The 15,983-nt window shown below is 41.5% G+C and overlaps 1 protein-coding gene across 3 annotated transcripts in view; it reads left to right on the top strand.

Moving 5' to 3' along the window:
* emsy (EMSY transcriptional repressor, BRCA2 interacting) overlaps window positions 1-12,738 on the top strand; it is an 85,449-nt gene extending 72,711 nt beyond the window's left edge. For all 3 annotated transcript variants that reach the window (XM_060908945.1, XM_060908947.1, XM_060908946.1), the window contains one exon: window positions 11,775-12,738. In XM_060908945.1, coding sequence (XP_060764928.1) covers window positions 11,775-11,972 — 198 coding nt within the window. In that variant the 3' untranslated portion in view covers window positions 11,973-12,738. The remainder of the gene's footprint in view (window positions 1-11,774) is intronic.
* The last annotated feature ends 3,245 nt before the right edge of the window (window positions 12,739-15,983 follow it).

Genomic DNA, 15,983 nt, shown 5'->3' with positions numbered 1-15,983 from the left:
CCTGCCGGAGTCCAACATGCACTGGGAACAGGTCTGACTTACTGCCGGCAATGCGAACCAGACTCCTGCTCCATTCGTACAGGGACCGGACAGCCCTTAGCAAAGAGCCCCGAACCCCATACTCCCGAAGCACCCCCCACAGAATACCACGGGGGACACGGTCGAATGCCTTCTCCAGATCCACAAAGCACATGTGGACTGGTTGGGCAAACTCCCATGAACCCTCGAGCACCCTATGAAGGGTATAGAGCTGGTCCAGTGTTCCGCGACCAGGACGAAAACCGCATTGTTCCTCCTGGATCCGAGGTTCGACTATTGGTCGAATTCTCCTCTCCAGTACCCTGGAGTAAACTTTCCCTGGGAGGCTGAGAAGTGTGATTCCCCTATAATTGGAGCACACTCTCCGGTCCCCTTTCTTAAAAAGAGGGACCACCACCCCAGTCTGCCACTCCAGAGGCACTGTCCCCGACCGCCACGCGATGTTGCAGAGGCGTGTCAACCAAGACAGCCCCACAACATCCAGAGACTTGAGATACTCAGGGCGGATCTCATCCACCCCCGGTGCCTTGCCACCGAGGAGCTTGCAAACCACCTCAGTGACTTCGGCTTGGGTAATGGACGAGTCCACCTCTGAGTCATCAGCCTCAGTCTCCTCAGTGGAAGACATGACGGTGGGATTGAGGAGATCCTCAAAGTATTCCTTCCACCGCCCGACAGTGTCCCCAGTCGAGGTCAACAGCTCCCCACCCGCACTGTAAACAGTGTTGGCAGAGTACTGCTTCCCCCTCCTGAGGCGCCGGACGGTTTGCTAGAATTTCTTCGAGGCCGACCGATAGTCCTTCTCCATGGCCTCCCCGAACTCCTCCCAGTTCCGAGTTTTTGCCTCCGCAACTGCCCGAGCTGCAGCACGCCTGGCCTGCCGATACCCGTCGGCTGCCTCAGGAGTCCCGGAGGTCAACATGGCCCGATAGGACTCCTTCTTCAGCTTGACGGCATCCCTTACTTCCGGTGTCCACCACCGGGTTCGAGGATTGCCGCCACGACAGGCACTGGAGACCTTGCGGCCACAGCTCCGAACAGCTGCGTCCACAATGGAGGTAGAGAACATGGTCCACTCAGACTCAATGGAATGTCATTGATGACTGAATTGATTATTCACTTAATAATATGATATATTTTGGGTATTTGATATGGCAAAATACGACACAATGGAAAAATCAAGAACCCACCGGAAAGATGAGAATAACGGCGCTGGTAAAAGAACAGCGACTGTACTGGCTGAAGGTCGTCCGGGTGTCTCCTGCGGCGCGTGAGCAACGGGACATCACTACCGCACCGGGCGGGGCGGGGCAAAATGACTGGACGTAGATTCTATCAAAAGTTCGATCTAAATTGACCATAGTTGTAAAATATTGGCCAAAAATACGCAAACACTACAAAATATGAAAGTAAGATGAAAAAGAAACATTCTATTGCCTTATGCTGCAAGACTAAAACAAAATAAAACTGTCAAAACTCACCTTTTCAGTGATAACGTCCGAACAGATCACTCGTGTAACAGAAAGACCGCAAATGGAAGCACGATCAACTTCTAACCGTTGGAGTGGAAAATTCCAATCTACACATGCAAATTGTTAATGTGTGTCCTTCCCTGCACACGAATAACATGCTACGGTAAAAAAATAGACCACAACTCATTTTATAGCTCAGAAATTCATACAAGACCAGCTACCATCGTAACATATGTAAGAAACACATTCTATACCTAACTTTCAGCTTTCGTTTTAAAAAACAAAATTGCAGATTTATAACTAAATTTTTATATGGCGTAGTGATTTTAAGTTACTACTTTTGGTGAGGTAGTGACCTTGACCCTGAGGCTTTCCGTTTAGATCAAAACACACGATCGTATTGGGTTTGGGTCTGCGGAAAATGGAGTTACGACGGTGATCAAATATTTTGCATGATGTTTTATTACGGTTATGATTATTCTGTGAGCGCGCCAATCCTTAGGTGTATAAAGTTACAACTTAAAATACAATTAGTGATAAGTGTAGACTTTTCAGTGGACTACAACCTTTTTAAGGGAATGCAATGTAGTCAACCATTTATCATGTCCCAGATCAAGCCGCCATTTTTCCACAAATTTGCAGAATTTTTGCCAAATTCTGAATATTCACATCAAAGATTTAGTTTTATCTGTATTATTTCTTTCATCATTTTATTTCAAATTAAAACCAACATCACCATTCAAAACCGTATAGTTTATTGACTGTGAGTATATTTAGTGGGGTACCCCCACAGTACCCAGTTTCTAAGACAGACCCATATATATAATCCAAATACCAAAAAAGTTGGGACACTGTGTAAAACATCAACAAAATCAGAGTATGATGATGTGCAAATCATGGAAACTCTATATTTCATTGAAAATAGTACAAAAACAACATATCAAATGTTGAAACTGAGATTTTGGTTTTTTTTTAATATACAGTGGGGCAAAAAAGTATTTAGTCAGTCACCAATTGTGCAAGTTCTCCCACTTAAAAAGATGAGAGAGGCCTGTAATTTTCATCATAGGTATACCTCAACTATGAGAGACAAAATGAGAAAAATCCAGTAAATCACATTGTCTGATTTTTAAAGAATTTATTTGCAAATTATGGTGGAAAATAAGTATTTGGTCAATAACAAAAGTTCATCTCAATACTTTGTTATATACCCTTTGTTGGCAATGACAGAGGTCAAACATTTTCTGTAAGTCTTCACAAGGTTTTCACACACTGTTGCTGGTATTTTGGCCCATTCCTCCATGCAGATCTCCTCTAGAGCAGTGATGTTTTGGGGCTGTCGCTGGGCAACATGGATTTTCAACTCCCTCCAAAGATTTTCTATGGGGTTGAGATCTGGAGACTGGCTAGGCCACTCCAGGACCTTGAAATGCTTCTTACGAAGCCACTCCTTCATTGCCCGGGCGGTGTGTTTGGGATCATTGTCATGCTGAAAGACCCAGCCACGTTTCATCTTCAATGCCCTTGCTGATGGAAGGAGGTTTTCACTCAAAATCTCACAATACATGGCCCCATTCATTCTTTCCTTTACACGGATCAGTCGTCCTGGTCCCTTTGCAGAAAAACAGCCCCAAAGCATGATGTTTCCACCCCCATGCTTCACAGTAGGTATGGTGTTCTTTGGATGCAACTCAGCATTCTTTCTCCTCCAAACACGACAAGTTGAGTTTTTACCAAAAAGTTCTATTTTGGTTTCATCTGACCATATGACATTCTCCCAATCCTCTTCTGGATCATCCAAATGCTCTCTAGCAAACTTCAGACGGGCCTGGACATGTACTGGCTTAAGCAGGGGGACTTGTCTGGCACTGCAGGATTTGAGTCCCTGGCGGCGTAGTGTGTTACTGATGGTAGCCTTTGTTACTTTGGTCCCAGCTCTCTGCAGGTCATTCACTAGGTCCCCCTGTGTGGTTCTGGGATTTTTGCTCACCGTTCTTGTGATCATTTTGACTCCACGGGATGAGATCTTGCATGGAGCCCCAGATCGAGGGAGATTATCAGTGGTCTTGTATGTCTTCCATTTTCTAATAATTACTCCCACAGTTGATTTCTTCACACCAAGCTGCTTACCTATTGCAGATTCAGTCTTCCCAGCCTGGTGCAGGTCTACAATTTTGTTTCTGGTGTCCTTTGACAGCTCTTTGGTCTTGGCCATAGTGGAGTTTGGAGTGTGACTGTTTGAGGTTGTGGACAGGTGTCTTTTATACTGATAACGAGTTCAAACAGGTGCCATTAATACAGGTAACGAGTGGAGGACAGAGGAGCCTCTTAAAGAAGTTGTTACAGGTCTGTGAGAGCCAGAAATCTTGCTTGTTTGTAGGTGACCAAATACTTATTTTACTGAGGAATTTACCAATTAATTCATTAAAAATCCTACAATGTGATTTCCTGGATTCTTTCCCCCCATTCTGTCTCTCATAGTTGAAGTGTACCTATGATGAAAATTACAGGCCTCTCTCATCTTTTTAAGTGGGAGAACTTGCATAATTGGTGGCTGACTAAATACTTTTTTGCCCCACTGTATGCTCATTTTGAATTTGATGTCAGCAGCACGTTTCAGAAAAGTTGGGACAAGGGCAACAAAAGACTGAAAAAGTTGTGAATTGTGAGGGGGGAAAAAACTTATTAGGTTAATTGGCAACAGGTCAGTAAGTATAAAAAGAGCATCCCAGAGAGGTTGAGTCTCTCAGAAGTAAAGATGGGGAGAGGTTCACATCCATCATTACTTTAAGACATGAAGTGACTTTTAATTCATATAAAGAAAGAAAAACAATGAAGGTATGTCCAAACTTTTGACTGGTACTGTACATCTTTCTGTGGTTAAAAAAAAAAAAAAGCTTCACCCTTGGGGACAAATTATATCCGCTGACATTTTGCTTGTGATGTGCTCCACGAGTTCAGCGGAAACCGCTTTCTTATTCGTCACCTAAATGTTCACGCTCATGTTTGTGAAATATTTAGTGGGACGTTAGTCAATCTTTTCCCCCAAATAAAATGACTCATGTTGTAGTTTAACCTGCTTAATGACGAGAAGAAGGAAGTGCACCATCTTTTAAATGCACTTGCAGATTGCCTAAAAAAAAAAAGTCAGTTTTGCGTAAGTGTTTTCAAGCTGCTCATCTGTTCCACTGAATTCTCCAAATACACCCAATTACCACAGGTTGTGTTCAGATTTGGCAAACTGAGGTGAACTTTCCAGGTGAACAGGTTTTTCTTTGAACTTTAAAATTTGAGTGTTTTTGTGTAAACAAAATTCTCTGACATTTAATTCTCTTGGTTATTTATATTCCAACTTTGGATACGTAACGCTTTAGCTGTATGTGATGTGTGTCTAAACTAATGACCACAGAGAATAATACAATCATTTAGCTGATGCTAAGGGTTGACAGTGATAGCATAAACAACCCAATTCCAAAAAAGTTGGGACAAAGTACAAATTGTAAATAAAAATGGAATGCAATAATTTTACAAATCTCAAAAACTGATATTGTATTCACAGTAGAACATAGACAACATATCAAATGTCGAAAGTGAGACATTTTGAAATTTCATGCCAAATATTGGCTCATTTGAAATTTCATGACAGCAACACATCTCAAAAAAGTTGGGACAGGGGCAATAAGAGGCTGGAAAAGTTAAAGGTACAAAAAAGGAACAGCTGGAGGACCAAATTGCAACTCATTAGGTCAATTGGCAATAGGTCATTAACATGACTGGGTATAAAAAGAGCATCTTGGAGTGGCAGCGGCTCTCAGAAGTAAAGATGGGAAGAGGATCACCAATCCCCCTAATTCTGCGCCGACAAATAGTGGAGCAATATCAGAAAGGATTTCGACAGTGTAAAATTGCAAAGAGTTTGAACATATCATCATCTACAGTGCATAATATCATCAAAAGATTCAGAGAATCTGGAAGAATCTCTGTGCGTAAGGGTCAAGGCCGGAAAACCATACTGGGTGCCCGTGATCTTCGGGCCCTTAGACGGCACTGCATCACATACAGGCATGCTTCTGTATTGGAAATCATAAAATGGGCTCAGGAATATTTCCAGATGACATTATCTGTGAACACAATTCACCGTGCCATCCGCCGTCGCCAGCTAAAACTCTATAGTTCAAAGAAGAAGCCGTATCTAAACATGATCCAGAAGCGCAGACGTCTTCTCTGGGCCAAGGCTCATTTAAAATGGACTGTGGCAAAGTGGAAAACTGTTCTGTGGTCAGACGAATCAAAATTTCAAGTTCTTTATGGAAATCAGGGACGCCGTGTCATTCGGACTAAAGAGGAGAAGGACGACCCAAGTTGTTATCAGCGCTCAGTTCAGAGGCCTGCATCTCTGATGGTATGGGGTTGCATTAGTGCGTGTGGCACGGGCAGCTTACACATCTGGAAAGACACCATCAATGCTGAAAGGTATATCCAGGTTCTAGAGCAACATATGCTCCCATCCAGACGACGTCTCTTTCAGGGAAGACCTTGCATTTTCCAACATGACAATGCCAAACCACATACTGCATCAATTACAGCATCATGGCTGCGTAGAAGAAGGGTCCGGGTACTGAACTGGCCAGCCTGCAGTCCAGATCTTTCACCCATAGAAAACATTTGGCGCATCATAAAACGGAAGATACGACAAAAAAGACCTAAGACAGTTGAGCAACTAGAATCCTACATTAGACAAGAATGGGTTAATATTCCTATCCCTAAACTTGAGCAACTTGTCTCCTCAGTCCCCAGACGTTTACAGACTGTTGTAAAGAGAAAAGGGGATGTCTCACAGTGGTAAACATGGCCTTGTCCCAACTTTTTTGAGATGTGGTGTTGTCATGAAATTTAAAATCACCTAATTTTTCTCTTTAAATGATACATTTTCTCAGTTTAAACATTTGATATGTCATCTATGTTCTATTCTGAATAAAATATGGAATTTTGAAACTTCCACATCATTGCATTCCGTTTTTATTTACAATTTGTACTTTGTCCCAACTTTTTTGGAATCGGGGTTGTACAAAAGAGGCTTTCAGAAAAAGTATCAACATAACTGACAGACATGTTTAACCAGTTGAATTATTGTAAAAAGATTAGATAAAATCCAACACTTATTTTCTGGGATAACTCCCATCTGGGCACATATCTCCCTTAGTCCAGCGTCTGTGTTTGTTCAGTAAAAGCTACCCACTGAGCTCTATATAAAATCTTAGAGTGAAGCCATCTGGCCGCCATCTTGCCACTCGCATCGCGTGTATTTGGCTTGTGTGTTAAACCATCGTATCCAATCAAACTTGCCCCAAGAAAATTATCCCCTGACTTTTTTTCCCCCCCTTTCATTACCTCCTTTTATTTTCTCACCTTTACCTACATTCCTTACATATCTTTATAGCACGCCGCTTCACTATTATTGTTTTTCCCTTTTCCAGTCCAGTCTCTGATCATTATTTTTAACGACACTTTCACTACTATAATTATTTTTACGGAGATTATTTCAGTTATTCATGCATCTTTCTCTTTCGTATAGTTCTTTATTCCTTTCTATCTATTTATTATACCAACACAAAGGCTGTACAAGACTTCCTTTCTATTTAGGACAGGTGTTGAAGCAGGATTATTTTCTCATGTTATTTGCCATTTTCACTTCGTTCTCAGAGTCATGTCTTAACAATAGCTATTTATTGGTCACATAATTCATGTCACAATGTTCATGCAGCTTGTGACCAATAAATACTGTTAAGACATGACTGTGAGAATGAAGTGAAAATGGCAAATAGCATGAGAAAATAATCCTGTTTCAACAACTGCCCTAAATAGAAAGGAAGTCTTGTACAGCCTTTGTGCTGGTATAGTAGATAGATAGGAAGGAAGAACTACACGAAAGAGAGAGACTGTATAAGAGAAAAACTGAAATAATTATAGTAGTAAAATAGCCATTCAAAAAAATGATCAGAGACTTGACTGGAAAAGGGGGGAAAAACAATAACAGTGAAGCGGAGCGCTATAAAGATATAAGGAATGGGGGTAAAGGTGAGAAAATAAGAAGAGGTAATGAAAGGAAAAAAAGTCAGGAGATACTTTTCTTGAGGCAAGTTTGATCGGATACAATGGTTTAACACAAGCCAAATACATGCGATGTGAGTGGTAAGATGGCGGCCAGATGGCCTCACTCGTCTCTACAGCAGGGAATAAACTATGAACTCTCCAGATTTTATATAGAGCTCAGTGGAAGTACCTCACAGGCTTTGTAGTACTCGAGTACGACTCGTGCCCTAATTTTAAGGACTCGTGACTCAACTCAGACTTGAGCACTGATGACTCGGACTCGTGCATTAACTGCATTCGGACTCGTAAATTGGAGACGAGGACTCGGATTTTTTTCTTTATTTTTTTTGTAACATGCCATAATAATTTGCCATAAGATATTTATATCTACATTAATTTTTGTACTAATTTCAAGCAAGAGTGTCACACCTGTGTGCTTTGGCGCGTGCATCGGATAGACTCTCGGGCGCGCTCCGGACAGTGCACGCAGACCAAGCGGATTCTTGCGCGCGCCGTAAACGACTCGCACCTGACAAGGATTAAGGCGCAATCAGTGCGCCTATATAGAAACTGTGAAAACACACTTACTTTGCGAAGTATTGAGTTGCGTTGCTGACACATTACCAAGCATTATTTGCTTATTTGGTTTCCTGATCTCCTGTTTCACGTCTTTGATTCTGCCAAGTCTACGATAGCCTGTTTGTGCCTCGCTCGACCTGTCGCCTGTTTCACCGTTTTACGATTTTGCCTGCCATTCTGGATTGTTTATCTGTCTTCACTTGCATTAATAAACACACCTTCTGCACTTTCATCCGTCTCCCAACCATCTCTGACAGAATACTTTGCACTCCCTGACAAAGAGAAGTACATTCACCTGTTCATACATCATGTTCAGGAACAAACTAATGTTAATGGCGCTAAAACAGCCACCGTCAAATGGTGCGGGTGGAGTCTTGTTCTCGGACTCGACTGGAATATTTTTTATTATTTTTTTTTTAATGGCTTGAACTTGACTCGAGACTGGACTCGGACTTGAGGTTTAGTGACTCAAGTACAACACTGTTACCTCATCAGACTGTTTGTGTGGGTTCGCAAAAACATAGGCCGTGAACTCAAAGGAAACGAAAACCTGTTTGAAAGAGTTCACACAAGTTTGGTAATTTGAACGCACCTCTAGTGTGGCAGTGAGGAAATACTGCAGAATTTTCAGTTTATAGAAATGTAAACCTTCGACAAATGTTTGTAATCAAGGCATAATTTGACACTTTTCATCCATAATATGTTGCTCACGAAAGTCACTCTTTATCGGCTTTGCTCGGTTTCCACCCTGACTTAGCTTAAAGAAAGAAAGAAAGAAAGAAAGAAAGAAAGAAAGACGCAAACCTTGGTTCATGCTTTCATAACTTTTTTTTTTTTTTGCTAGATTATAACGTAATTACCTAAACAGATACCAACCCATTCAGAATTCAGCTGCTGAATTGTTTAGTCATGCCGAACGCTCAGCACACATTACACTTGTATTACAAAAGCCACACTTGTTACCTGTTTCACAGAGTATCAGATCCAAACTCGTACTTCTCACTTACGAAACATAACATTACATGGCCTCGCCCCTATCCTATCTCTCTGAGCTCTTCCAGCCCAACACCCCTGCTCACACTCTCCAGATGGTACCTAAGAGAAGACTGACATTCATAAGGAAGCAGATTTTTAGTGCCATCTTCCCAAGGCCATCGTGACCTCTACTTCCTTTTCCCATTTTAACCCTTTCACTGCTGTAGACCGCTATTCCGGTCTCATTATAGGAGGAAAACCCCTTCTGGAAAAAATTACGCAGTGGTGAAAGGGTGAAGAGTCAGAACATTTCTTTTCTCCCAACATTTTCCTTTCTTCCTACTGTTAGTCTTTTTCCTTATAGCCTTTTTTGCACAGTGAACTTGACTGTCATTAAAAAACCCCACAATATTAAACAAAGTATTAGTCCTGATTAGAATATGTATGCATATCAAGCAAGCTCATCTCATTATCTCTAGCCGCTTTATCCTTCTACAGGGTCGCAGGCAAGCTGGAGCCTATCCCAGCTGACTACAGGCGAAAGGCGGGGTACACCCTGGACAAGTCGCCAGGTCATCACAGGGCCGACACATAGACACAGACAACCATTCACACTCACATTCACACCTACGGTCAATTTAGAGTCACCAGTTAACCTAACCTGCATGTCTTTGGACTGTGGGGGAAACCGGAGCACCCGGAGGAAACCCACGCGGACACGGGGAGAACATGCAAACTCCACACAGAAAGGCCCTCGCCGGCCCCGGGGCTCTAACCCGGACCTTCTTGCTGTGAGGCGACAGCGCTAACCACTACACCACCGTGCCGCCCACCAAGCAAGCTAATAAATAAAATTTAACTCTCGATATCATGGACATTATTGTTACCATTATATGTGGTCCCAATCTTATGCAAAACATTATTACTGTTACAGAATTTTGATTTAATATCCCCCTTATTGTCCTGTTTTGTCGCATTACAAGCTGGAATTAAAATAGATTTTTGGGGGGCTAGCACTATTTGATTTGCACAACATGTCTACCACTTTAAAGGTGCATATTGTTTTATTCTGACACAAACAATAAGATGAAAAAAACAGAAATTGGGAGTGTGCATAAGTATTCACACCCCCTCCAAAGTCAATATTTTGTAGAGCCATCTTTTGCTGCAATTACAGCTGCAAGTCTCTTGGGGTAGGTCTCTATTAGCTTAGCACATCTAGCCACTGGGAGTTTTGCCCATTCCTCAAGGCAAAACTGCTCCAACTCCTTCAAGTTAGATGGGTTGTGTTGGTGTACAGCAATCTTCAAGTCGCGCCACAGATTCTCAATTGGATTGAGGTCTGGGCTTTGATTAGGCCATTCCAACACATTTAAATATTTCCCTTTAAACCAATCCACTGTAGTTTTAGTAGTATGTTTAGGGTCATTGTCCTGCTGGAATGTGAACCTTCATCCCAGTTTCAAACCTCTGGCTGACTCGAACAGGTTTTCCTCCAGAATTGCTCTGTATTTAGTGCCATCCATCTTTCCTTCAGTCCTGACCAGCTTTCCTGTCCCTGCAGATGAAAAATATCCCCACAGCATGATGCTGCCACCACCATGCTTCACTGTAGGAATGGTGTTCTCAGGGTGTTGGGTTTGCGCCACACATGGCATTTCCCATGATGGCCAAAAAGCTCAATTTTAGTCTCATTTGACCAGAGAATCTTCTTCCATGTGTTTGGGGAGTCTTACACATGCTGTTGGGCAAACTCCAAACGTGTTTTCTTCAGCAATTACTTTTTTTCTGGCCACTCTTCCATAAAGTCCCGCTCTGTGGAGTGTACGGCTTAAAATGGTCCTATGGACAGATACTCCCATCTCTGCTGTGGATCTTTGCAGCTCCTTCAGTGTTATCTTTGGTGTCTTTGTTGAATCTCTGATTAATGCCCTCCTTGCCCGGTCTGTGAGTTTTGGTGGGCGTCCTTCTCTTGTCAGGTTTGTAGTGCCATATTCTTTCCATTTTGCTGTAATGGATTTAATGGTGCTCCGTGGGATATTCAAAGTTTGGGACATTTTTTTTTATCACCCAACCCTGATCTATACTTCACAATTTTGTCTCTGACCTGTTTGGAGGCTCCTTGGTTTTCATGTTGTTTGCTTAGTAGTGTTGCAGAGTCAGGGTCCTTCCAGAACAGGTTGATTTATACAGACATCATGTGACAGATCATGTGACACTTTGATTGCACACAGGTGGATCTTAATCAACTAATGATGTGACTTATGAAGTGAATTGGTTGGACCAGCTCTTATTTAGGGGTTTCATATGAAAGGGGGTGAATACCTATGCACACTCCAGATTTCTGGGTTTTGTTTTCCATTTTAATTATTGTTTGTGTCACAATAAAACAACAATTTTCACCTTTAAAAGTTGTAGGCATGTTGTGTAAATCAAATGGTGCTAACCCTCCAAAAATCCATTTTAATTCCATCTTGTAATTCGACAAAACAGGACAAACATGAAGGGGGATGAATACTTTTGCAAGACACTGTATCCTAGATGCTAATGGTTGCATAATGAGATCCCTGTTGTATTGTGTTGTAAATAAACCCATTTTATCTCTCTTTCTCGTAGGTGATCCCGCAGTACTCCATCATGCCTGACTCGAGCCAATCAAACGTCGTGGTGGAGCCAAGCGGCTTCCTGGAGATCACCGACTACACCAGCCAGCGCCTTGACGACGAGGCCACTCTGGACCAGGAAGTGGACAGCAGTAATGATGAGGGTGCAGCACCCAGCCCCATGGAGACCTGCGCTGACCAATCACAATGAGCAGAGGCTGTTGTTAAACATGCCAGCATTCGCACGATCATGAAGTCTGTCGAGCAGGAGGAAGAGAGAATCCGGCTTGGCTGGTGCCATTGTAGGACATTTCCTGAAGAGACTTTTGGAAAGAGAACTTTCTAAGGAGAACTCTTCAGTATCTTAGGCTTGGACAAAAGATAGTTATTGTTCACAACTATTTCTTCTCAACAGGTTTTTGTTCTTCATTACCGGACAGTGTTCCACCCTGAACTGAGATTACTATTTGTTAAATTACAAAAAGAGAGGTTTGGAATGTTTGTCGTTTTGTTTCCTTAATATCATGCATTATGAGAACAGGATCTCCGAGGCAGGCAGAGCGGAAGACTGCTTACGGGCTCACCCTGCCGTGTCATGTTGTGTATACGTGCTGGATATGATACTGTAGATCTAAAGAGCATGAGCTCTTGGCTTAGAACTGTTTATGTTGAATTATTAAGACTAGAATTTTGTATTGCTTCAGTTTCAATTTCATGCCGTTTTCGTCTGGAAGGGGCGTGTGCACTGTACCGCTGAGTGTAAATAATGTTACAGTGCTTACACAGGTAGTTCTAGAAGATTCTTACTGTCATAATGCACTTGTAAATTCACATTTTTCTCCAGGTTCCTCAAGCCAAAAAACAAACAAACAAAAAAAAAACCCACTTCCCCATTCAGTCAATTGTGCTTTGTTGGCTTTAAATGTACAATTTATAATTTTAATAGAGTAAACTTTAATTCAGAATTCTCACCAAAACCTTTTTCTCTCGTCTTATTTGAGTTTCTTTTTAACATCCTTTTTTTTTCCTATCAGGCAGGTATTAAGGCTTGTCCGATAGCTGCACTCGATTCGACAGGTTACCAATACCTGTCTGTCATATTTTAATGTGGAAAGTACCAATTTCCCTCTTAATCAGCTGATAGCATTGCGTTCTCACATGACAGGGCTGGGTTGGAGGTGTGTGAGGGATTGCGTGTTACCAGGTAAACACACAGGATGGGTTTCTTGGTGGATTCCAGTGCCTGTAATGCTTCCACGTTGTAGGGACGCTCTCAAAGGTTACTGCCTTTATTTATGGTCCATGATCTGTGTCACGCAGAGGCGGCAGCTGGCCTTTGTGGAAATTCAGAGAGCGTCACTAAAAGCCCCTTCCTTTCAGACCCTGATTTGCACACACTTGCTCTCCCACTGCATCTCTGCATCTCACTTTCTGTTTCTCTGTCACTCCATGCCTGTAGCGACACATTTCCATTAATTTCCATGTTTTGCACAGAGCTTGGGATTTTCCCAGCCTGTGTTCCTGAAATCCGCCGGGAGCCACAGTGTCCTCCTTTGGGTAAAATTATAGTGTCGGAGTCACAACAATTAATTTGATTTGGTTTTCTTTTTTTTGTGTCCTTTTCCGGGAACACGAGCATCTTATGTTCCATCAGATAATGTTTCTAAAGTTTCATGTAGACACCTCAACCTAGAGATAACCTTTAGTGTAATAAAACCTCAAAGATTTTTGAATAGACTTCAGATTTTTTTTTCTTCTCCCTGAAGCTTCCTATTTTTTTCCCCCTTTTGTGTATTTATTTAAAATAAGTTGGGTTTTTTGTTTTTTATTTTTGTTAAACCCATGGGGAAGAGGCTAGCAGCTGAAGATACCGCCATCAGGTTTAGGCATTGGGATTCTTCATCATTCAGTGCACGTTTCAAATGGATTTGGTTTTCCCAGATCGGATAGATCTGCAGGAATAGCTAGAGGAAACGATATGAATTTGTTGAAAGGGTGCTGTCTCTTGTGGTTCTGATATAATACAAGTCTGAGACAATCAGCTGGTTGAAGTTACACTTTCAGTTTCAGTTACCTTGTGTTCGAGGTGTGTGGGCAGAAAACCCATAAACGGCTTGAACTAAAATTACTACTTCACTGCTTAAAGCTAGACTACCTTTCAGATTTTTCAAGTCTAGGTCATAAAAATAATTTTCCCTGACACACGGTTATTTTTGTTTAGTGGACCGAAAGCTACTGAATTAAAATCACAGACTTCCAATTTATAAATAGAACAATTAATGAATTTAGGGCCATGTTGGCCTTAAATTCTCCGCTATTTTTTCTTGCTTCATCATGACGCAATACAAGATACTACGTCATGCATCACGTGGTGGGCTTTCTCCGTTCGCGCAAGGCATTGTGGGATACAAATTTGAAACAGGAGAGGAAACTGGAGGACATGAATGAAACGTGGAAGTCTGACTACAATAACGGAAAGTGAGAAGAAAAGACGTTATGTTGTGAAGAAAAGGAAACGCAGCTGCCGTAGAACCCAAAAGAAGACGACGACAACGAAGGTAAACCTGCGCATGCGTACACCGGACTTCCTCTGTCTGCTTAACTGTGCAAAGCGAGCAATTTCTCATCTCATCTCATTATCTGTAGCCGCTTTATCCTTCATGCACATTATTTGCTAGGGAATCCCTCAAATTAAATAACTTCCCAACCACAGAATGGCTTGGGTTTTTTTTAAAGATATTACAGAAATAAACATGTATCACAACAACCAAATTTCAGAACTAAATTTCACCAGTTTTATGAAACCGAAAGGCCGTCTACTTTTAATCATCAGGGGATCAGAGGGCCCTGTGTACACAAGCACAGACTTTTGAACCAATGATCATCAAGATTAATCTTAGACTTGGTTAATATATAACTTAATTTAGGATCCTAATGCAAAAGGTAGCTTTACCACCAAGAACTATGTACAGTTCATTTCTCTGCTTGCAGAACTGGTCCTGTGAGTTCGTATAGTGTGTGTACGGCAGTGGGATCATGTTCTCAAGTACTATTTTGTGAAAATGACAGCCTGGCTTTAGTTCAAGCTGCATTTTTCTACTGTAAGATTTTTGCGACTGAGGTTTATTTTTATTATTATTGTTATTCTGAAATAAGCCTGAAAGTCAAAGCAATCAGATGTGGAAACATGTTGAGACGTAAACAAGTTAATCAGATGATTGAGGATTTCCTGCAATGGTCCTGTTTTGATTTTCGGTTGTTATGTTAAGCTTTAGCCTACCAGCAAGACTAATTTGGACACTTATTATTTAATGATTTGGAGCTCTCACTTGAAAGTGACCTGAAACTTGAAACAGGTTCACATGGTCAGACTGAGACCTGACATTTGGAGCAAATTAACATTTTTAGTGACTACATAAATTCTTGGTAGCCTCCTACATGGATTAATCATCCCAAGACCTTCCGTTTTTATGGACATGGAAAAGGCTGAGATGTTACAGTGCCAAAGTATATTCCATACAGAAGTATGTTTATATAGTCGGACTTGTCAGCCAGTGCTTTGGTTACAGTCGGTATGTTTTCCGTCAGTTTATCTAGTTTCATTTGTATTAACTTCATGGGGGGGGGTCTGGTAAGAGAATGAATGACTGTTTATAGCTGCTATAATGACCCTCCGCAACATTTTAAATGCAACTATAAATGGTTAAAAAGCACAAGATATACATGTGTGGTCAGAAGTTTACATACAGTGACATGAATGTCATCTTGGATATGAATGTGATGGCAATATTTGGGCTTTCAGTGATTTCTCAGAACTGTTCTTTTTCTGTGGCAGAATGTACAGCATACATCTTGGGGGGAAAAAACAACTAGAATTCAGTGCACAATTTTCTTTGGGTTTTCTGAAATCAACACAGGGCCAAAAATATACATACAGCACACCTAATATTTGGGTAAAGTGCCTCTTCGCAAGATTCACCTTGACCAAACAATTTTTTGTTTGTTTGTTTACCATAAACAAGCTTCTGGCAGAATTCTGGTTGGATTACTCTTTTTCACGACTCTTTATGGTAGAAGTGGTAGAGTTCAATTATTTATTTATTTTTTTCCTTGACATGGACTCAGCTTATAAGCACAGTCCATATATTTTCAATAGAGTTGAAGTCAGGACTTGTTTCAAGCTTAATGTTAGCCTGCTTTATCCTCCACAACCAGCTTTGAT

The sequence above is a fragment of the Neoarius graeffei genome, chromosome 25, assembly GCF_027579695.1.
Source record: "Neoarius graeffei isolate fNeoGra1 chromosome 25, fNeoGra1.pri, whole genome shotgun sequence".
In the NCBI taxonomy this organism is placed as follows: Eukaryota; Metazoa; Chordata; class Actinopteri; order Siluriformes; family Ariidae; genus Neoarius; species Neoarius graeffei.
The sequence above is the reverse complement of the archived record's forward strand: the minus strand, read 5'-3'. Positions and strand labels throughout refer to the sequence as shown.